Source organism: Apteryx rowi, unplaced genomic scaffold (genome assembly GCF_003343035.1).
Source record: "Apteryx rowi isolate R43461 unplaced genomic scaffold, aptRow1 scaffold_722, whole genome shotgun sequence".
Lineage (NCBI taxonomy): Eukaryota > Metazoa > Chordata > Aves > Apterygiformes > Apterygidae > Apteryx > Apteryx rowi.
In genome coordinates, this window is record NW_020451008.1 from 156,755 (window position 1) to 179,604 (window position 22,850).

A 22,850-nucleotide genomic window follows, 5' to 3' on the forward strand; every position below is an offset into this window, starting at 1 on the left:
TTTTTTTTTTTTTTTTTTTTTTTAATTCTAGTGCAGTGCAAAGCAAAATTTTTTGCTCCAAGTTTTCACGTTGATGTTCCTGTGCAGTTTGATATATACTTGAAAGCTGATTGTCCTCATCCTATCAGGTTTTCTAAGCTCTGCATCAGTTTCAATAACCAGGTAACTATGTTTGTTCTAACTCAATAAATATTATAAGAATGCAATAATATTTTTTACAATTTTGGAAAAGAACTTTCAAATTTTTTTGTTTTAAGATGACTGTTAATATTTCAGTTGGAAAGCTGTTTTTGCTTTTGGCATTATCTTTATCCCTTTGGACAGCTATATTGGTATCATGATAAAACTCCCAAATGCAGTTTAATTAGTATGTATATATCATCTTTGTTCTTCTACGAAGGTCTCTAAAGTGATCCTTCTGAAACTTTAATGTCGTCTTTCTCTTGATGTTTTTATATGAAGTTACATTAGTTAATATAATTGGTATTTAATATCAAAAAAATTCACTCTTCTTAAGTCTAGTTTTAGTAGAGTGAAAAGTAGCAAGAACTAATATAGTTTGATCTGGTAACAGAGCCTTAACATTCACTATGCTACCATTTATCTATAAAAATGTATTAAACCTATAACTATCAACTCTTTTCCCCATTCTTCTATATTAGGATTACAATCAGTACTGTGTGGTAGAAGAAGCCTATCAAAAAAGTGATATTCTAGAACAGTCATCACAAGGAACAATGTGCTTGGTTCCTGGCAAAACAAGAAAGTTTACTTTCAAATTTGTTGCAAAAACTGAAGATGTAGGAAAGAAGATTGAGGTTTGTCAATTTGTTTTGCACCTTTCCCACTGATATTTACAAAGAATGACAAAGCATCTCTAATTCAGCACCAGTTACTAACGTCACTGGGGTTTCAAAATGTTTGAAATTTATTACTCCTGAAATTAAATGTCAAAACTGAGAATAAAAATTTTTTTGAGCAATACCAAAGCAAAAGGAAATCACAAAAACTTAAGTACTGTTTCAAGGTTTTTTTTAAATATATGTAACGTGTCAGAAAGCACTGTGGAACTGAGGGAGTGTAGGAAACTACAAAAGACTGTATTGCGCACACATTGGCATGTATACTTTTTCCACCACAATTTCCTTAATTGAAATTCTGTAGTGCTGCTGTGGAGACTTTGCTCTCCAAAGCTGCCAGAAGCTTTCTGGTGATATGCATCTTTATTGGGGCTGTGTATGTTGGAAAATTACATTCTTACAGTGGGTGATCTGAGGACAAAAGGCAGGGGAAATTATCAGTATGTGTTTGAATTCATATATATCAGATCACCTCTGTGGATTTGATCCTGGGAAGTGACTCTGGTAGATGTGTGATTCTGAATTGGCGGGGAGGAGGCGGAGATGCTGCTTCACCTCAAGAAGCATTGCAGGCAGCCCGTTCCTTCAGGCGAAGACCTAAGCTTCCAGATAATGAAGTTCACTGGGACAGTTTGACTGTTCAGGCAAGCACTATGTAAGTAAAAACTTGAAAATACTTATGATGTGTCATTATGTGATTCTTGCAAACTCCTAATCATTCTGTATAAAAGAAGCAGAAAGACTTGTTTGGACTTCCTTAAAAAGATGTCCTTGCCTAACTGACTGGGGATAAGTTGATACCTATCTTAATTCTTTAGGACTTTAGAGCTCCCAGATAGCAAGAGGTATAGAAAAAGCTTGCCCTCGTCTCGGAGCGTACCAAATCCACTTTTTCTCCTTCACCTAACTGTTAGGCAGACTTTTCCCTGCTTTTTGTGCAAACTAGAAAGTTACTCATTGCTTTTACAGAAGAATACACATATGCAGGCATGTGCACACAGGTGTGTGCACACAATTCCTAAGAAACTATATTGGGAAATAATCATTAATAAATAGGCTGATAGTAGGTGTTTTCAGAAAAACTAAATCTGTTTGCTGTTAGTGGTGGTGGGGTTGTCTTTCTTGGCAGAAAAACTGAACTTCTAATGTATGGATGTTCCAATTAATTTTTGTAGAGTACCTCCCATCATATTGCTTTTCAGGAATCTCACGTCTCCTGACTGGGTATGCTATGGTTGTCAGAACTCTCTTTGAACAGTCAACTGTTTTGATCTCCTGTAAACTAGTCTTAAATTCGTTATTTAAGAAACATGCAATAACTCAGTCTTTTCTCTTGAAGGATTATTTCTAGAGTGCCAAACATTTCTGTTCACCTCCATCATGAACCTCCGGCTCTGACTAATGAAATTTATTGTTTGATTGTGACAGTCCAGTCACATGAGGAGACAGTTGCCAAAGATGTTAAGCTTACTGCAGGTTTAAAGCCAGGTATTTAGTGGTGTGTGGGTTTTCTCACTTGTTTACTCCAGCAGGATCCTCATTGACTCCCTTTTCTCAATGCTATGCAGAGAACTGTAATAAATGGCTCTCCTGTCATACTTAAGTGTCAAACCAAGATAAGGTTGGGAATGGTGAGATAATAGTGATAAGAACAACAGTTGACAGACTCATTCAGTTGTAGTTATTTTAATTGCTATTTGTCAGTAGTGTTTTTGTGGGTCTTATGAAAAGATAAGTTTTCACATGAGTTTGAAAGAGAATGTGGAACTTTTTATTTAATTCACTTGTAAATAACTTTCTCTTCCCAAGAAAATGTAATAGATTTTTCTTGCTGAAGTGAAAGTATCAGATGGAGCTAGATAAATATTTTCTTCAATATTATCATCTGGGGGGGGGGGGTCACCTGGAAAATGTTGCTTGGTTTTTAAAACACTTGAAATTAGGGGAGAGGTGGAGAATTGCAACTGTATTCCTTTGAATGAAAAGGAAAAAATGAAAATATTGTGTGTTAAATTCTAGTTAGCTGTGTGTAGTTATTCTTGACAATTTTCAAAATATGAAGTCCAAATGTTATACTCAGTATGACTGCTTGTATCCTATATGCCAGGGGCTTAAAAATATTTTTGCCTTTTGGATAACTGCTACAAGATGTACTGTGTAATCTAAAATAGAACCACATACCCTATACACTTGTACAGTTTATTAATGTCAGTAGGATATTCTTTGAACTTATTTAATTGGATGTTTGTGCTGAGCTGCTGATGCAGTGTTTAAGATTCTGTCTTGATTTTCCCCTTGATCTTGAATCTTAACTTGATGTACAGGGTTATTCTGGGCTTCCTGACATTTCATTTATACAAAAGATGATATATTTTCCACAGTTGCAACTTATTGGCAAGATGTAACTTGTTTTTCTTTGAAAATGATCCCATATGATCTTTGTAGCTCCATTATTCTAGTCAACCCGTAAATGAAGAATAATGTCATTTAACATCTATATATCTTTCTTACATATTTTCGATGTAGTTTGGAAGAACAGTTTTTAAAAGGTTTGAAAGCATTAAGCTCTGCACTTGAAAATAGAAGAATCACAGAACTGTGAAACTTGCATTTTACTTTGCCTTTCCTTGCTTGCTGGTATACGTTGCCAAGAAAAGCTTGGATCACATAACCATATTGTGCTTTGTATATGGTAGGGAACATCTAGCTATGGCTTTTGATCTTGAGATTTTCTGGCCTAAATAGTCGAAATGAAAATCTTTCAGGAGAAAGGTCTATTGGATGTAAATTCTCCAATTTAGCAAACTTGAGGTGCTGTCAGATATATCTATTTGTAGATCTTCCTGCTGGTACTTTTGAAGGCTTCTCTCAACCAAATGAACAATGTTAATTTGTAGTGTGTTGCTTTTTGAGATAAATACCTTAATGTTTTTAGATGCTGCTATTTGCTTCAGTGATTTAAAGCAACATAAACTATTAAAGCCTCTGTGGATATGARGACTATTTTTAATTTTAGGGCAAGATGCCAACCTGACTCAGAAAACTCAGGTGACTCTTCATGGGACAGAAGCATGTGATGACTCCTTTCCTGCATTGCTTCCTGATATCCCTATAGGAGACTTGCAACCGGGGGAAAAGGTAAATACATCAACCTTTTTTCTATATCATAGTTAAGAAAATGAGTATCAACGAATAAAGGACTTTCATGCAGAAGAGTTTATATTTAGTTTCAGATATTTGAACTGATAAATGAAATACTTAAGGCATGTTTTGCCTAGTGTTTACTTGTAGTTTAGTATTCCTTTAGCTAGGTTCCCTTTTGGACTGAATTTGGAAATAACATATATTCTGGGATATAAGGGTGAAGGTTAAAACATAAATTTTAAGGAGGCTAATTTCAACTTAGTTAAATGCATTGGCTAATGGACAGTGGATAATAGCAGAATCATCCTTGTGGCATGGGTAGAGGCTCAAATCTGCAGATGTTACACTGAACTGAAATTCTGACTAGTAAATGAGAAGTTGTGTATATCATGTAATACCTAATAATGACTCTGGTCTTGCATTGCTTCCCTACTGATGTTCACCTGCTATTTAACAAGGGGAACTGTGCTGCTACTAAGTATTAAAATCATAGACTGCATGGTTGAGATAGTACAGTGTAATAGATTCTTTGTAGTCGAAAATAGTCATTCTAGTATTGCACTCTAAGATGATCATTTAACAAATTCAGGACAGCTCTAGGCATATTGAGTACATTTTAAGTATTGCTTAGCTCATTTTTGTCTCCTTTATTTTGTAGATGGAAAAAGCAATATACATTCGTTGTGGAACAGTTGGTGCAAGGATGTTTCTGGTTTATATTTCCTACTTAATCACTACTACTGTTGAAGAGAAAGAAATCCTCTGCAAGTGCCACCGGGTATGACATAAAAAATGCATCAGTTCCTGGAGATATATAACCTTTAGATTAAGGATCTATTTCTTGCAGTTCATTAATGTAAATCCAGAATTCTTAGAAGCATTTCCAGTATGTAGAAAAACTGCAAAATCAGCAGTATATTTAGTAATCCACTGAATGGATGGATGGCAAAACAGTTTGTACATGGGTAAATGTCCAGAACATTCAAAACAAAGTGGAAGTGCAATGCACAGACAGATTTGTGTAGTAGAAGAAGTAATGCAATTTCTATGCTGAAGGAAATGCTTATATTTATAGTATCATTTGCTTCGTGAGAAGAGAGAAGTTAACTGTGTTCTTTCATAGGTAATTCTCAACACAAAACCTAATAGGACCAATACATTTTGAGAAGATAATTTTAGTCGATGGATTTTATTGAAAAGTTTTGTGGATTTTTTAGTTTTTGGTTTTTTTAACAAGAGAGTTTAGAAGGTTGGGGGAGAAAAGCTGATGCAAGTGCTCAATATTTTGAGGTGATTCACCTTCTCGTGAATGTGGTAGAAGAATATGAAACTGTTTTTGAGGGATGTACTTAATATTAGAGCAGTGAAGGGGTTGCATGTGAGTTAGTGTCCTCTGTATCTCACACGTGATACTACCAATTTCTATTGTCAGATAAAAAATCTAGTTTCCCGTATTTCATCTAGATTAATAGTTTAATGCTTTCGTATTTCACTATCAATTATTGTTTACACCAGTGTTGATTTGTGAAATGCACAAAATAGGCAAGCTTGCAAATTAAGTGTTTATGAGGAAAACATTTGTCTGTTCTACCAAGCATGAACAGAAAAGTGTTGGAAGAGAGCTGCAGTACATTGGATTCACTTAAAACATGATTTTATTTTTTTAAGAAACTTTATTCAGAACTGACATCTAATATGAACAATTGTTCATCTTTTTTCTTTTTTCTTGTATATAATCCTGATTATGAATTAATCATACTAAAATAATTCACGACACTCTATAGTGGTAAAATGACTCTTAATGGGGTAGAGAGGAAGAAAACTGTCACACTCTTTTCGGAATTAGGGTGAGCACCTTCGTAAGTGTATAATCAGAAGAAAAGAATTCTATCTTTGCTCTCAAAAAATGATCACTGATGGATTCTGCCCTGGGGAGAACTTAGATAAAATGGTGTTAAAAGTAAGCTTACTCTTAATTTGACATCAGTGGCCAGGTCCGAAACTGAATATAACTTTTTCTTTTTCTCCCCCCGCCCTGTTCCTCCCACACTGTTCATTACCTATACAGGATGAAACTGTAACTATAGAAACAGTATTTCCATTTGATGTTGCTGTCAAATTTGTCTCCACAAAGGTACGTGTTCAAAAAAATCATTTATATTTTGGAATCACACCACTTCCATTGTCATATCCTGTTTAGTTAAAAAATGACACTTCTTGTGTCTGTCTTGGCAGTTGGAACACTTGGACAGGGTCTTTGCGGATATACCGTTCTTACTGATGACAGACATTCTGAGTGCCTCTCCTTGGCCTCTCGCTATTGTGACCAGCCAGCTACAGCTTTCAGCTGCCATGACCCCAGTAGATCAGCTAGAGTCTTACGTGGAAAATGGTAAGTTTTCTTAGGCTGTACTTGCTTTTTGAAGGTATTTTTTGCTTGAGCTAAGAGCGAGAGGGATATTTTTAAAACAGTATTTGTTTGTCAATGGCAAACTCTAAATAGAAAAAAGTTGCTGAATACCTCAGCTGCTTGATAAAACACACTGTAGACAGCAGTAAATTTAAAAACTGTGGTTTTCCTTCACTGGATCTGGTAAATAAAATTGATCAGTAGATGGTAACCAAAATTCTAAATATAACAGATGCAAGGGAAAGCACCTGAGAATACTCCTGATGTGCAACTTCTTAAGTGTTCRTATGAAAAGATACTCAATGTTTCCAGTTTTAATGGACTTCAGGTACCTTCCAGAATGCAAACACTTTAGATGCTGCCTCTATCAAGTGTTAAAGGCTAAAGGGGTCCATGTCCATGGCTTCACAGTCATGAAACTTAAAAATGTGAAGCTAAACAGAGTAACCTAAAAAGAATGATTAGAAGTAAGCATCCTTTTTTATATTAACACATTTTAATAGCTTACTACTTAAATGTAAAAATTATCTTACAGATTCCAACCTTTAAGAACTCTGTATGCTAACTTTTAAAGTCAGATATATGGAGTAATTTACAGTAGAGCTGATCAAAAGTCTTCCCACAGGACAATGTCTTTGCTTTTGCTGAGTCAACAGGGACGTGAAAACATGTCTGTCTTATCAAAATGTAGAGTACAAATGAGGCAGCCTGGATGGCTGCCTGATCATGGGGCAGCTGTCTGCTCACTTAATCAAGGGCTTGCAAGACTGCAGTTCCTTTTTAGTTGAATCTATAAAGAGGGTGCCTGGCAAAGCAATGATTTCCCCAGGTCTTTTAGTCACCAAAGTATGAGGTTTCATATTTTGCTTTGGCACTTTGTGCTCCTTGACTACCAGTGGACACCTCTAAAGAGCTAACAGTCAGGAGTTATTAAACCCCCACACACCAACTATTTAGCTGCCCAGCTTTTGGGTCTATTTGGTGGTGGCTGTTGTGTTTTTTCCCCTTATAAGACTTAATAAAGATTCCTTTAATTATTACTTTGACTAAAACTTCTGTTTTGTTAGTGCTTATATTTTCTTTTTCTTTTTTTTAAAGCACGCTCTGAGTGAAAAAGTAGTTGTTCTCTGTCCTAAAGGAATTTTAAAAAAAAAAAAAAAAAAAGGCGAGTAGACTTTCTTGTTATGTTCTCTCTCTTCCCCGAACCCTAGCAATAAAAATATGTCTGGGTGGGAGAGAAGAAATGTCCACATATCTTTTTATTTTAAAACATAAGAGGGTTGATGCYGAAATCTTGGAATTTGCTATGAAAGAAGTGTAGAATCTGAAGAATTTGAACTGGTGTTACTTGCCATTTTTTTTCCATATGAACTCTAAATATGCGATTGCTTGTTCTGTATAGACATGAAAGACCTCAGGATGCTATTCAGAAAATAAACTGTCATATGTTTGTATGTGCAACACTTCCATGTGTCAGGATACTTCTAGATTTATTGAATTCTTATACTATGCAGGTATAGTTTGCAAAGCACTTTTAGGCCCTTCAGACTGAACAGTTTTGTATCTGTGTGTAATATTGGATTTTAAGACTTAGTGGCTTCTGTAGTAACAATTGCTCTTTGATTTTAAACAAAATCTTGCTGATAGTTGTTTTACAGACAGGTGAGAGTGCCAGTGAATGCTTTTGCCTTCGATGTCCTCCAGTTAGTAATGCTGGTGGAGTGGCAACTGGATGTTATATCATTTCCTGGAAGAGGTAGGTATCTCTTGGCCTGGGGTGGGGTGGGGGGGAAGGAGAAATTGGTTTGGTTTGGGGGTGACGGTGGTTTTTGGCTGCTTTGTTTGCTTGTTATTTCTGTAACAAGCACTGTCTAGACTTTGTATCTCAATAATTACTGATTCTGAGTCACTTTTTAGACTTCTGAGCAAATACATATTCACTTACAAAGTAAATGTTATGTGGTCATGGTTTTAGCATTCCATGAAGCTTTCTTCCTTAGAAGATCTTAAGCTGATTGCAAAGCTTTTTTTTGTCACCACCTTCCACTCCCTGCTTTCTCCAGCCATGAGGTATTTCACTTGAGAAGCCATGTTAAAGAAATAGTTTTTTGATGTTAAAAACAAACAAACACTTTTAAGATGAGAAAACTAAATGATTTCTCACCCTAGTTTAACTCATTTGGTTTTTGAAAACAAATACTTAGATATATCTGTCTTCTAGTTTTTTGTTTTGTTTAGACAGAGAACTGTTTACTGATTCTGTTTGCCTATTGCTATTTTCTCTTATGTTTTTTCTCACTTCCAACAATCCAATATAAAGTTTTGGGCTTTTTTTTAAAGCCATCAGAGTTACTATAATTTTAGTTTATTGGATAACACATATAAGCGATGTTCTTTTGGCTTACTGACTTGATGTTTAATGTTATATAACTTTCAATATGGTCTGTTTGACTTTTTCCTGCAGAAGTTCACCTGTGGAAAGTGTACCTGTTGTTAGTACAGTGATCACTCTACCACATGTGATTGTAGAGAGCATTCCCCTCCATGTTAATGCAGGTAATATTAATTGGCAGCATATATGGCCCAATTAAAATTTTTAGATTTTCTTAACTGAACAGCTGTAGAGTCTTACAACATCCAAAATTTGCATTCACTGTAGCACAAGATAGAAAACTGCTGATGGATATTCTGGGGCCAGTGGAAGAAAATGTATCATCACTTAGATTGCCCCAAGCCTTGCTCCTCTTCCCACTCCTCAGTTGCAGGAAAGTTAAGCGAATGTGTTCTCTTAGAAGCTACAAATGGAACAACTTGTGTTACATGGCAGCACAGAGACCACAGTTGCCTCTGCTGAAGCTACCTTTCCCATAGGTCTTTCTAGACTCTTGTGGCAAGAATTGTTCCATCCACCCACAGCCTGGCAGCATCACAGGAAAGAAACAGCCTGGAGTATTGGAACTGCCTGTGGGCAGGTGAACTATTTCTCTTCTGGCACTTCACCGGCACAAGAGCAGAGTGGGAGTGCAGAGCTCACAGAAAACATAAAAATTTAGTGGGAAAGGATGATGGGGGAGCCTCAGTACAAACGAGACTAAACTGAAGAAAGCATAGAAATTTAAGTAGCATCCTGACAATATCTGATAAGGTTTTGGTAAGCTGAAAATAGCCAATGGCAGTGGCCATAGTGATTCCCAATCTGCATTCCTGTGTAGTGTAAACAGTTGGGGGTTTTATAACTTAAGTGTTGTGGAAGTGTTACTGAAAAATGGTAATGAAGTTGTGATCTGTTTCTTAGTCTTTTTTTCTGAAAAATCTCATCAGAAATACTTCAGATGCCTAGTTATTGTAACTTTTTTCCAAGCTTTTCATTGCTCTTTGAGCTGGACTTATTTATTAAACTTTTAAAACTTTCTTTCCAAAGATCTTCCATCATTTGGTCGAGTCCGAGAATCCCTCCCTGTCAGATATCACCTGCAAAATAAGACCAATTTAGTCCAGGATGTGGAGGTGTCAGTGGAACCCAGTGATGCCTTCATGTTCTCTGGCCTAAAGCAGGTACAAAAATGTCACATCTACAGATCCTGTTGCCTTAACTGATAGTGAAGAATATGTGGATTAGATTTACACTGATATGCAGAGAAGACAATCACAGAATTATTTTGTAAATTTTTGAAGTATGGTAAGCAGAAGAATGATAAATTTGGTAAATTCTGTATGGAGGAAAGCATGCATACAGGCCCCTTTTAAAGAAGGGCTAAATGGAAGCCTAACTAGGAGCTGTTTGACACGTTGTCTGTATGTAACATTGGGTTTCGGAATGAAAGTAACAGTTTTAATTAGAAGAGGAAAGTAGTTGCATTATTTTAAAAGTCAGAGACTGTAAACAATGAATAAATAGAAAACTGCTTTCTGTCACAGACCTGTATACGGAGGTTTTTTGTTTGCTTGTTTAGATCCGATTGCGAATTCTTCCTGGCACACAGCAGGAAATGTTATACAACTTTTATCCTCTGATGGCTGGATATCAGCAGTTACCATCTCTTCATATTAACTTGATGCGATTCCCAAACTTCACTGATCAGTTGCTCAGACGATTCATACCTACACACATTTTTGTAAAGGTAAGACTGTGAGAAGCTTCTTGTGTTTGAAGGGCTCCCTGTAGGGCTGCTTTCTTTTTGAGGACTACCATCCTAGCTCTGTTGAAAGCTGACCACTTCTCAGCAGACTAAAATGGACAGTTAGTAACTGAGTTATTTGCTTTGGAAAGTCTTGGGTTGTGAATGTGTGATGACCTGTGCATTGCTGCTGTCAAACAAAATCCTTAGGAGACTTGTTTATGTATAAGCAGGACATATGTGTGCAACAGGCACTTGGTTAAAATTAGATCAAATAGCTGAATGTACTTAGCCTGTTGTTAGTTGGCTTACTTTATAAAATGAGTATTAAAATTGTCCATTCTTTGAGTACAGTGGAAGAAGCTAAATGTAATGAAGTATTTTAATACTATAATTTGTAGCACTCTTGAAAATAAGAAATGTTTGAGCACTCAATGTGACTTTTAAGTTCAGAAACATTTAGCATCCTACACCTCCCTAAATAACTTCTAAAGACACATCCTCTCAGTGAATCATTCTCAAGATGTTTTTTTTTCTTTTTAACTGGTGCAGCTCTGAAGGCAGTTCAATCACATCATGATAAATACATCTTATGCACTTTTTTCAGAGTATTTTTTCAGAGTAGGTTAAATCCAGTAACCTAAAACACTGCGTTCTTCTGCTGTTTCTGTCTCCAGAGTATTGTATTGACTTTTAGCAAGTGAGCCTGGAGAGTTCGTTCATGTTATTTGAGATGGGCTTGTTCTGACATCTATAATCCTGTTTCCTGGAAACAGGCCTGGCATTCTTTCAATTTTATTTCAGCCAAAAGAGCTAGGCAAAACTTAATTTTTATATATGCTGTCAATCAATGACTCTTCTAGATTGGTTATCAGGATGTTCTCTTAATACAGAAGGCTTTTTTCTTCAGAAGTGAGGTTCTCCACACCCCTATTTACATGAGTACATCCTGGGATTTTGAATTCTTTGCTTTCTTGTTGGAGTTGTCAGAACCTCAAAGAACCCTGTTGTAATGATGCTTTTTTTTCTTTTCTTCAAAACTTCCTCACTGTCTCCCATCTCTTGTGATTCTGCTTAAGATTCTTCCAAGAAACTTTCAATGTTACTTCCTTTTCATGCACTTATTATCAATTTTTTTATACTGAAGTAATACTTGGAGAACTTYAATCATCCAGGCCTTGTGCTAAGTTATTCAAACATGTAAGGAGATGCCCTTGGTGTTTAATAGGGTGGTTGTAAGGAGCTAAGGCCTGCTACCAAGTACTGACAGGGCCAAAGTGAAATTCCAGTGGGATGTGCTCCATAAAAGCCCTACTATTAGAAACCCTTAGAAACAAGGATAGACTTAATGCCACAATTGTTTTTTTCACCTAGAGTGATCAACATGATATATTACTAAGTGAGTTTCACAACAACTCTAGTCTTTTGTGTTTTTAAACTCTATTTTTATTTCCTCAAAGCCTCAGGGTCGACAAGGAGATGATAACTCAATTGCAGCTGCATAACTCGGAGACTTGTACCTCTGCACTTAAAGAAAATGAGATGTTGCACAGAATGTATAAAACTCGCTTTGGAAATATGGCTTTGATAAAACCATAAGGATTAAATTTTATTTTTAGATTACAACTCAGCAGAACTAACGTTTTAAAACATCTAGTCTTTGATACTTTAATGGATAAACATGGAAAAGTTGGTGCTTTATTTAACATGAACATTCTTTCTTTTGAAATTAACTTTGTGAACGTCATACTCTTAAAAGTATTATTTTATAGGCATATTAAATGTCTGGAGTATTTAAGAAAAAAAAGAAAAAAAATGCAAATTAATTTGACCAAAACAAAAAGACATTTTCATAATCAATGGTAGGTTGAAGTGCAAAATTTGTACTTACTATTACTGGGATTTACAGCACTGAAAATGATCATCCTTTGCAGAAGTGTGTTCTGTGCCACCTGTGTTGAGGGCAGAACAGGGTGTGCAGTTACATAGAGCTACAAATGATTAACCTGTACTGTTGGGATCAAGTGGCTTACTCTTTAAAACCGTAAATCTAAAAGGCACTATTTCTCCTGTGTAAGCCATACATCAGAAATTGAGTTCAGCAACAGCTAGTCTGATGAATGAGGAGACTCATAACAGCTGGACCATCCAAACTCACCTTGATATCATTTGGATTATTTTTACACACAGTTTCTAGATTGAAGATGTCTTGAYAGTCTGCTGTGTGAATGCAAAAACTGGATGTCCTGCTGCTGTACAACTTCAGATGAACTGGTGTTTAAAATACAGTAAATCATGTATATATTAAAAAAATGCATTGTGAAAACTTCAGTTGTTTAACTTTCTAAATAATTACATTTTGATTGCTTGGAAAATACCTTATTTATTGTCAAAGTGAAGTTCTAATAAACAGCTTGTAACAGAGTACTTCTGAAACTGTGTCCTTAATTGTATTGTTTTCATAGCTGTTGTTTCATAGCTGTTTGCTGTTGTAGGCAGATACTTTTACTTATAGCACTAAAGTCCAGACCAACAGCTCCAACACTTGAGCAAAAGTGTTAGACAAGTGTGTAAACATTCCTTACTGGTGGAAGGAGTGTAGGCTAATTGGCTGTGTGGGGGAAAAAAAAAAAAAATATATATATATATATATGAGCATGTATAGCCTTTCTGTGGAGTACAGATGAAGTTATTTAACTAAGAGGTGGTTGTTGTTAGGTATTAGTACAGAAGAGAAAAAGATGACTGAAAAACCTTGCTGGGAAGAGCAAATTAAAATCTTCAGATTTTTTTTTTATGCTTTGCTGAAGTGATATGAATTAAGTGGCAGACCTGGAACAGGTATCTTATTTCTGGTCTCCATTTAAAAGACAAGAGTGGAAAATGTATTTCACTTCCAGATTTATTTATTTTTTTAAGCAGCTACTCAGATTACAGTAACTCTGACATCTATGCTACTGCTTCTTGAAAGAAATGTTGATGCAAGTATACGTTAGAGAACTGGGACACCTTTTTACTTTTTTCTTCCTGAAACAGTCTTAACAGCTAAATGATTTGAATTCCTTTTGGAAAGAGGTGAGCATAAAATGCTTTCTTGATTATAGCAATATGAGAGTCTAAGTGAACTGTGTAAATTAGTTTTTATTTAAAATGGTGAGTAGTAATTGTAGGCATTGTCTAAAAATAATACAGAAATGCAAATATCCTACATCATGTAGGAAAAAGTACTTATTACTTTGCTGTAGTTGTAATTTATATTCTTTTTTCATTCCATTCTCAAAGAGAATCTTTTCTTGTTTTGTTTGATCTTATTATAGCTGTAAAAACTACAAAGCAAAGATCTTGTCTTATTTGTCTGTAAAGTACTAGACACACCTTTTAATCTGTGTAAATGACTGATGTCAAGCAGAAACCACCTTTCTAAAAACACTTGAAGTGATTAATGATGACTATTTTCCTGACTCATAAGACTGTAATACTGAGGGGAATATCTGATTCCTAACAAATCCCATTAGAGGTCTTGAGATGGCATGTATATTCATGTGTAAGTGCAGCTTTTTATCACTTACTGTGTTTTGATGAGCATCATTTAAACTTCAGTTCAATGGATACTACTTAGATGTAGTTTATTTTAATTGGAACTAATTAAGCATCAGAGAAAAGAGAAGCTATTTTTAGACCAGTTTAAAAATAACTTTCAAGGTGGGGGGGGTGGGAAGGGAAGAAGGCAGTGATCAACATGTTGAGGCTGCTACTGAGGTGGAGACAGTGCTAGCAATATCCTTTCTTTCCCTCTTTATGCTACTAAGTGTGTGAGAGCAGAAGAACATGTCCCATCACCTTGGATCTCCTGGCCTGAAGTGATGTCTGGAGCAAAACAAGGTACTCTGGCCCTTCTTCATTGCTTCTGGCCACTGAACCTCTAGTTAAAAAGTTCAGGAAAAGCGAAGGATTTAATTCCAGATTGGTCTTTATGGTCTTGCGCTATGCCTTCTCTGATCTCTGGCTTACAGAAGGGTTTTGGAAGGTCCATCGGCTTGCTTTGGCATGTACTAGAGAACAAGATATTTCTTAATCTCTCTCTGAGCTTTCTCTGACTTGACATGGGAACTTAGAAGTCTCCAGGTAAAAATACTTCTGCCTTGACTCTCCTTCAGGTTTGAGGTTCCTGTGTGTAGAGGAGAAGTTACCTCAAAGATAGATTTCCCCCMCACACACCCCCCAAATTTCCTCATTCCTTAACCCTGCTTGACTGCTTCCTTTTCTGAGAAACAGTGAGCTGCTGCTCCTTCATAGCTCTTCAGTGAACAAGTCAGGCTAAGTAAGAGACTGGACCAACAGAACATATGTAACCTACCTTCTCTGCCCTCCTACAGGGACCCTTTTCACAAGAGACTGACAGGGCTACAAGAGTAGTAATCTTTGCTCTAATTCAAGGGCTAGGTATTTCACCCAATTTACTGAAAAAGAGGATAGAGACCCCTGCAGGACTTGTGATTAAGTGTCAGCTGTCTCAAATTCAGGGTGATGAGGTTGATTGCATCTCTCAACTTGCAGGATGTCGGGTATGCCCTGACAGACCTTTGCCCAGTGGTGTACTGAGGCAGTTTCTACTAGCCTAATATGTTTGTCTCATGTTTGCCTCACCACAACAGGTCGTAAAATAGTTCATGTTTATATCACCTTTTACCTCACCAAGAACATTGTTTTTTGATAATGTAAAGGGCTGCTGGCAGTGAGATGTGTAGTGAATAAAAATTAGGATGCATCTTAATTAACCATTGTGTTTAAGGAAGAGTCAGAAAGGAAATTTATAAAACATGTAAAATTGGATATTTTTAAGAGAACTAGTTGTTTGGAGCACTCACCAGTGATGCTTCTGGGACTCTCAGCCTCGTAAAACCGGGTAAAGGGAAAATAGTTATCAAGTGGTTTGAGTTTCTGCTAAAGTTTTAAAACAACCCCCCCCACCACCAACCAATTAGGGTTTAAGTAAGTGACCAGAAACAAACTTAGCAGATGTAATAAGTGCTCACTGGGAACTGTTTAATCCTGTTTGATTTGAGGACTGGTATGCTTGGCTATGCTTTTATGCAGTACAGAGATGACTTGAGATAGTATGGATATGGAGTGGTCCTGAGATATGTAAACTGATTAAAATCTATCCTTGCTGTTCTGCTCTGCTTCTCTGATACTGGAAATCTCTCTATGGGCAGGGGTGCCATCCATGTAGAACATGGCCATCTCCTTCCTCTGCTGGCAGGGGGAGAGTCAGGTGGGAGCCAGGTCCCAAGGAGGTTGTGTTTTGCTGAGTCTGTGAGCTCGCAGGAGCTCTGTGCATTCCTGCTGTGCATCAGGATCAGCCAGCTCAGCCTGTTTGCAGAAAACACAACTGCAGCGGTTTATACGAATGAATAGGGGAGCTATAAAAGGTGCCTCAGCTTCTTCAGAAACTGCTTCCTCTTTGTAGTTGATGAATCTGTTATCAGCTTTACTTGTCTGCAATATGCATCCTGGAAGTACTAACACACTAACATGTTTTATATTGCTTTAGGCTCTTATGATCAGAAAGAAAAGCAGCTTTAGTTCTTGGTTCAGAAACCTAGGAGCTTTTTTTTCTCTCTGAACCTCACTTTTTATAAAATGCAGAAAAGCTCTTCCCAAACCTTTATATCCTGCACATCAACTCTGGATGCTGAATGGTTTTCCTTTGGTTTAGGGCACTTTTTCCTTCTCTCACATGCAAAGTACTCTTAACAATATGCTAAATAAATAAATAAAAATCTATTGCACACTTTAAGCAACCCCATGCACTAAATTTGTAGCATGCTGTTCAATGCCTGCACCCCTTTTCCAGGGAGAATAGCTGTAGCTCTAGTGAAGGATGCTTGGTGACCATCTCTGCCTTCCACTGATCAACAAAAGAACATTTAGCTCTTTCTTCCTCTATTTCAAAGTCCCTCTAGGAAAAAAACACAAAGAATTCTAACTCAGCCTAGGGTAGATGGTAAGGACAATTTGTCTAAAGGAGCTCCACACCTTTTTTTCATACAATTTCTGAACCACCTCTTCTTTCTCTGTTATCCTGAGATTGCACCCCCAAAGGGCGTGCTCTACTGCTGAAGAGCCTCCAAACCTGGTGTACGCATACTTGGTCATTACATCTTAAAGTCCCTCAAGTTAGCAGTAAGTAACCTTCTTCACCTGGTACTGCGGAAGGCTTGATGTTCTTTTGCTTTGTTGTCTCACAGCCAGTGAAATTTAACAAAATTTGAGAGACTGTTTCACATTGTAGAATGTTGCACAGCTGGACTTGAGTGGTAAGCTATGTGCAAAATAATAGGCTAGATTAATATTGCTTGTCCGTTGTCTTTGCAAGCCTTACAGAAACATGCTATCCTGAAACAATTTTAGTTTTGGAGGAGGTACAGGGAGGATATATGCTGCAAGTACTAATGGGAAAGGCTTAGACTTTAGGGAAGCAAAACTCAGTTTCTCAGCATTGCCATTCTTTGTATTTGCAAAGAGAGGGCAAGTGTTGGATAATTAAAAACAGACATTTACGTGTTTAAATAGGATTTTTAAATGCCCCAAAATTGTATTCAAGACAGTATAATTTCCGTTACCTGAATAGAATGTTAATCCAAATTTTTTAAAGAAATTTCTATTTTGGCAAGTTTCCATGCCATATCTCTAGATGCTTTGTTAAGGAACATGATATTGTGCAAAGGCCATCAAGTTTGTACAGTGATGCTTGTTGGATGCTTTGTGTCAATACAAAACTATGTTAACTATGCATGCTAGTTATTGCAGTCTGAACTTGCCAGCGGGATGAGGAAACCTGGGAGTCAAAAATTTCTCCCTGGAAAATAAATGAAAACATGTAGCTAGCATTTTTTCCCTGTATTTAGGAGTTGCTAAAAAGTATCTGATTCCATTCAGGCATTCAAAATTGACCTTCAAGCTGATATTTCAATTATTCTTTCTAGAAGGTGAACAGTTCATCGTCCAACAGTCATTCTACCCCGCAGCATGCACCCACTTTCTCCCTGTAAACCATTTTGCATGCAAATGTTTAGATTTTGTTTTATCTTCACTCTTTAGCAATTGCTGTGGGTTTTTTGAATACTTTATGAACTATATTTTTAATGTCGTTAAAGGAAAAACTTGAACTTTTAAAATATTTGTTTTTCTTTACTTGAATGATATTTTTTTGCCATCTACTATTCAAATTATCTCCCAAACTATTTTAATAATTTATTATACATAATATATTGAATCCAGGTGATTTTCATTATGTAGCTGTATATACACACATTATACATATATACATATACATGTATGTATACACAAAGACACGTACACACTTATGTGTGTCAGTGAAATAACTCCCAGTAAGACAGAAATAAATGCCCAAAATAAGAAACTCTTGAATTTCAGTTCAGCATCCTGCCTGGAAGATATTCCCTTAGTTTGCAGCACTGAATGAACCTAGCCTAATTTCACCATATGATTTCAGGATGCCATCTTAGAAATCTCCTGTTTTTGCAAGCAGGAGAGTTATAGCTGTATTGCAGCACATTAAAATGGTGCTTAAATTCTCTCTGTAGCCTACAGGCAGAAATAGGCATTTGTCCATAGGAAATAATTGAGTTCTGCTGTCCATGAGAGCTGTATTAACTGACATATTCTAAAATCTTAAAATGAACTATCATACTTATTCATGTTGTTTCTCTGTTACGGATGTCAGAGCAGCAAGCGTGGCAGATGCCACAAGGGTGGCTGCAAGAAGCAGCTTGAAAAGGGTGCTGACATAGGAGAGTCATCACTAGGGCCCTAAGGAGCGCCGGAGGTGCCGAGGGGGTGCCCAGGATGCTACGTGCAGCAGTTGAGATTTGAGTCTGTTTACAAAATAAGCTGCTATAATAAATATCAAAACATGTATGATAATCACTGAGGGAAGGACATTAGAAATGCACTTAAAAATATTTGAGTATTTACTATTTGGTTCTCCGTATCAGTTTTTCTCTGGGCCAACATTTGAGAGGGAGCTAAGAAGCAAAATATTTTAGTCCAATTTTCAACCACCAGTCTCTTTATAACAAAGAAAACTATTTTTTTCCTCTGTCTGCTACAAAATAACCTGTTTATAAGATGTTTACCTGACTAGGATGTTGCAGACAGGTTATCTTATCTTTATGGCAATCTTTTAAAAAAGTCTCTCTCTCAGCGTTACTGGTCTACTAAAGGCTTTTATGTGGATAATGTAACAAGTGCCTGTGTTAATTTATGACCTTGAAGACACTCATCACTAAGAGTGGATTTGGACTAGAGAAGTTTTCAGTTCAAATATGCTTATAGCCCAGGACTGAAGAGGGTGCTGATAGGAATGATTAATGAATTCAATGAATCAGTTTTTAGGCAGTGGGAAAGAAATGCAGCTATCCTCCTTAACCAGATGCTACAGAATGCACATGGCAACTTTAACAGAAATATTTCCCTATTTCATAGGTTAGTTACATATCCTTAACAAGCCATACTCTTCACAGCAGTGAATTGGGTCTCTGGGCTGACGGGTAGGGAGCTGCACTGATTTGTGCCCAGTGGGAATCCGACACATTGCTCTTTAGGCCGGGGTTGCGCTGGGTGCAACGTGCACTGCTGATTAGAATATATGTGACTTAGCTGGCGTTGCACTGCTGGGGGAAATACCGTGCTGCTTATAAGCACAGGCTACAAGTTACGAGCTATCATCTGTGATGTGGAGAGGGTGTAGTTTTTTTATACGGAAATAGAGATGTATGGCTACGAGTAATCTGCATGTTTATTATTGTAATGCAAATCCCTCTGGTAAACTTTGGCTTATGATTACTCTCCTATTTCTAGGTAAATTAAACTGATGTTTTATTAACTTTTCTATAATGAGATCAACAAACGTTGGCTGTTTGGTGTATAGCCTTTACTGCAAGTAACCCACGTTCCTAGGTCGTAACGCTGCAGGCCGTTAGGATTTGCCCCGTGTGCCTCCTCTTTTTAAATTGATACCCGCTGCCTTTAATTCATGAACAGCAAGTTGTGAAGTTGGCAGAAATTTGTATAACTCTGTTCCAAAACTTCAATGCAAAACCAATGTCTAGTTTACTGTGAAGCTGATGGTCATTTACCAGAAACCAGGATCATCATCTCCTGGAGTTTTCCTCTGCAAGCACACACTGAAAGGAAGGCTGCTCTCCTGCCTGCTTCGAAACAAGGTGCATGGCACTCCCGAGGCATATATTCCTGGGGCAGCTGCAGGACACAAAAACAAAGTAAGGGATGGCCTTTTCCACTTGGATYGCATGAGTCTTGCCTGGCCCATGGTGGCAGGAGACTACTTGAAAACTTTCTCCAGTTCACCCTGCAAAGAAGTAAAGGATTTGGCATCCCCTCGCTTTTGGCTGGCAAAAGATTTTGCTTCCACAAGCCTGCGGCTGCCTTGAGATGTAGACAGACGTCAGGGCAGCTACAGGGGACAGAAATATTTGCAGCAATGTACAGAGGCTCCCTATCTATCTTCTCCCTACCAAAATCCTACACACGTGAAGGATATTTGGAGGTCGTCATAGGAATGCTGTACCCTCTGTGGCTTTGGGATCAACCAGCCTTTCTGGCCACTTTTTTTTTTTTTTTTTTTTTTTTTGCTAATGTTGCAGCAGGATAAAATCTATAGTCTATACTTAAATGCACAGATCTCAACCAAATGCATCTACAGAGCTATAGGCCAGACCCAGAAAGGAATCAGACACTGATAATGAGACCAGGGTGAAATGTAAGTCCCTTAAATCCAGAAATGAGATCTTAAAATCTCCTTGACAGCATTTAATTCTGTGAGCTAGTTCCCACCCTCTGGAAGTAGCCCTCGGGGCAGGTGGGTCAAAATCCCATTGCACAGACATGGAATTGAGCCTGCTCTCTGCCCCCAGCCTGCTGGATGGGTGCAGGAGTGGCCACTCTTAACTGGGTTTAAAAAACAGGTTTTGTTTTTGAAAGAGGGTGGATAGACACCTGAATGCAGGGCGGGTGTCAGGAGTACATCACTGAGTAAGATCATTAAGCCCCAGAGAAACAATTTTCTAAGAATCTCTCAGTTCTACTTTGGTTAATGACACTTGGTAAATGCGGGGGTACAACTCCCCTTTCTTGCCTCTAGCATGTCTTTCTCACAATAGCATTGGTGCGCTTAACCTACACTCTTGGTTTGTGTTTGGTGTCATGCTAATCTACGCTGCAGAGCTAAGGCTTGCTCCGAACACCCTTCCCACTACGGGCAGTTGTTCAGGAGTTGCACTGACCCTGCTCTATTCTGCTAACAGCTTGCAAAATGATGAAATTGTATTTTAGGGACCACATTGTATTTCCAAATCAACTCAGTATTCTCTGTACATTCTTACATTTCCTCTTGGAAAGCCTGCTAATGACAAAAAGCAGAAATGGTGGTGTATGAACAACAAAAAGACCCTGCATCGCAAGCTATGCTCTTCTTTGGCTGGCTCCTGGAGTTGTAGTTCGCATTCATGTTAGTATCCATGGGTGCTACAGCGTATCATCTTTTACAAATTCTCCTGAGGATATATGCACACTAGCGACTGATTTCACAATATATCTTGTATAGCTATTTCCAGTAAGAAAAGCCACCAAACTTGCACAAACCTTGAACTGTGATTTTTCTGCTTCTCCCCGCCGTGGAGTTTCTGGCGCGCTTTGAGCCACCTGAGCTGTGCGCTGGAGCTGTACGGAGCCCGCAGGCAGCAGGCACATGCTGCCCCAGCTGTGCCACGCGAACCCCAGGCACGGCTCCCCCTCGCCCACGCCAGGCACAGCCCATGGCTGCTTTTCCAGCCTGCTGGCAGGAACAGACCCCGGCTCCCTTTCATCTCCATCTGCGAGACAGTGTGAACCAAGTTTTACAGCCTGGTCCGCACATAAGAAGGGTTAATGAGTGAAAAGGTTGACAGGGTCCTGCTGACCACTCACCTCCTGGGTGAAGGAACATTTTGGTGCCTAAGTGCGACTGGGCCCATGACAGAAATTTGATGAGCTGCCTGGATCTGGATTTTGCAGCAACCAAGCCTGTAGCCAGAGCAGTGGGCTAGCCTTTACAAAGCCTGGAAGCTGCAGCTAACGTCCAGCCCCGCAGCTCTTATCCACACGAACATCTCCCTCGAGGYCAAACGCTTCCCAGCAGAAGTGTGTCCACAAGCAAGGAGCTGGGTGTTCTCCCTGCCCGGCCGAAGGGCAGTCCCTAAGTGTGAGGGGAAACTGCGCTTTGGGAATATGCACGTGCTGCCAAGGTATCCAGCATGGGTGCAACAGGTTCCAGCTCTTACAAAGTGTGAAAGGGGCCCATGGTAAAAAATGCAGTGTGTGGAAGCTGCTGTGCTCAGAGACAGAAATAAATACCTCCTTCTCTTAACTGTGCAGAATTGGAGATTACGTTCATGCAGGGATCAAATAAAAATAATCACACTTCTGCTCATCTGGGGCAAAGAGGAACATTACTGTAAAGTAAGAACAGTGATAGTGGATAAGGACTAGATCTGTCAAAAGATTAATGTAATTCTGTGGAAAAACCTGACTACTAGGATTGGGTATGATTAAACTGTATGAAAGAAAAAATGAGTCTGCCAGAAAAATAAGCGTTAAAGGAATGCGCTGGGAAATGCTGCCCGAGGTGCTGCTGCTGAAGGGGCAAACCGAAGGGCAGCGTGGCACGGGACGGCATCCCTATGGCACCCTGCTGTCCCCTCTCTGCCTCGGCTTCAGCGCTGGCTCTGTCCCCCTCCTCCTCCCAGCGGGGCGACCCTGCCCTTAGGGGGCAATGACAGATTAGCTTGCAAAGGACCACCAGATCCAGCAATGGCTTGGTGCCATCAGTAGCCACCGCACCTCTGAACATCCTCTTCCAGCTGCAGGAGGCAGAAGTATGAAAGCTAGCTATTAGCTTTTGTCACTTGCAAGTTTTTTTTTTCCCCTACATTAAAACAAAGGAAAAGCCAAAGTAGTTTTTTTTGCTAGGTCTACAACATAGCCTGGCATAGCTGCTCCTGTATATACACCTGTGGTAAACACTGCTCATTCCTGTCTCCTCCTTGCAAAGAAATTCTCTGATTCTTGGATATTATCATCCAACTCTGTTATCATCCAACTCTCCAACACTGTTGTGGGTGTTTACTACAGGCCACCTGATCAGGATGAGGAAGTCGCTGAGGCCTTCTACAGACAGCTGGAAGTAGCCTCACGATCCCAGGCCCTGGTTCTCATGGGGGACTTCAACCACCC

General features: G+C 38.4%; 1 protein-coding gene across 5 annotated transcripts in view; it reads left to right on the forward strand.

Moving 5' to 3' along the window:
- TRAPPC11 (trafficking protein particle complex 11) overlaps positions 1-12,959 on the forward strand; it is a 26,984-nt gene extending 14,025 nt beyond the window's left edge. For 3 of the 5 annotated variants that reach the window (XM_026087597.1, XM_026087598.1, XM_026087599.1), the window contains exons 17-29: positions 32-162; positions 663-818; positions 1,328-1,515; positions 2,200-2,348; positions 3,877-3,998; positions 4,663-4,782; positions 6,073-6,138; positions 6,240-6,396; positions 8,062-8,170; positions 8,879-8,970; positions 9,836-9,969; positions 10,368-10,535; positions 11,993-12,959. In XM_026087597.1, the coding sequence (XP_025943382.1) occupies positions 32-162; positions 663-818; positions 1,328-1,515; positions 2,200-2,348; positions 3,877-3,998; positions 4,663-4,782; positions 6,073-6,138; positions 6,240-6,396; positions 8,062-8,170; positions 8,879-8,970; positions 9,836-9,969; positions 10,368-10,535; positions 11,993-12,037 (1,637 nt within the window). In that variant the 3' untranslated portion in view covers positions 12,038-12,959. Of the gene's footprint in view, positions 1-31; positions 163-662; positions 819-1,327; positions 1,516-2,199; positions 2,349-3,876; positions 3,999-4,662; positions 4,783-6,072; positions 6,139-6,239; positions 6,397-8,061; positions 8,171-8,878; positions 8,971-9,285; positions 9,387-9,835; positions 9,970-10,367; positions 10,536-11,992 lie in introns of those variants that run through there. The other 2 variants (XR_003257016.1, XM_026087600.1) reach the window with 2 other exon arrangements.
- Positions 12,960-22,850: the final 9,891 nt, after the last annotated feature.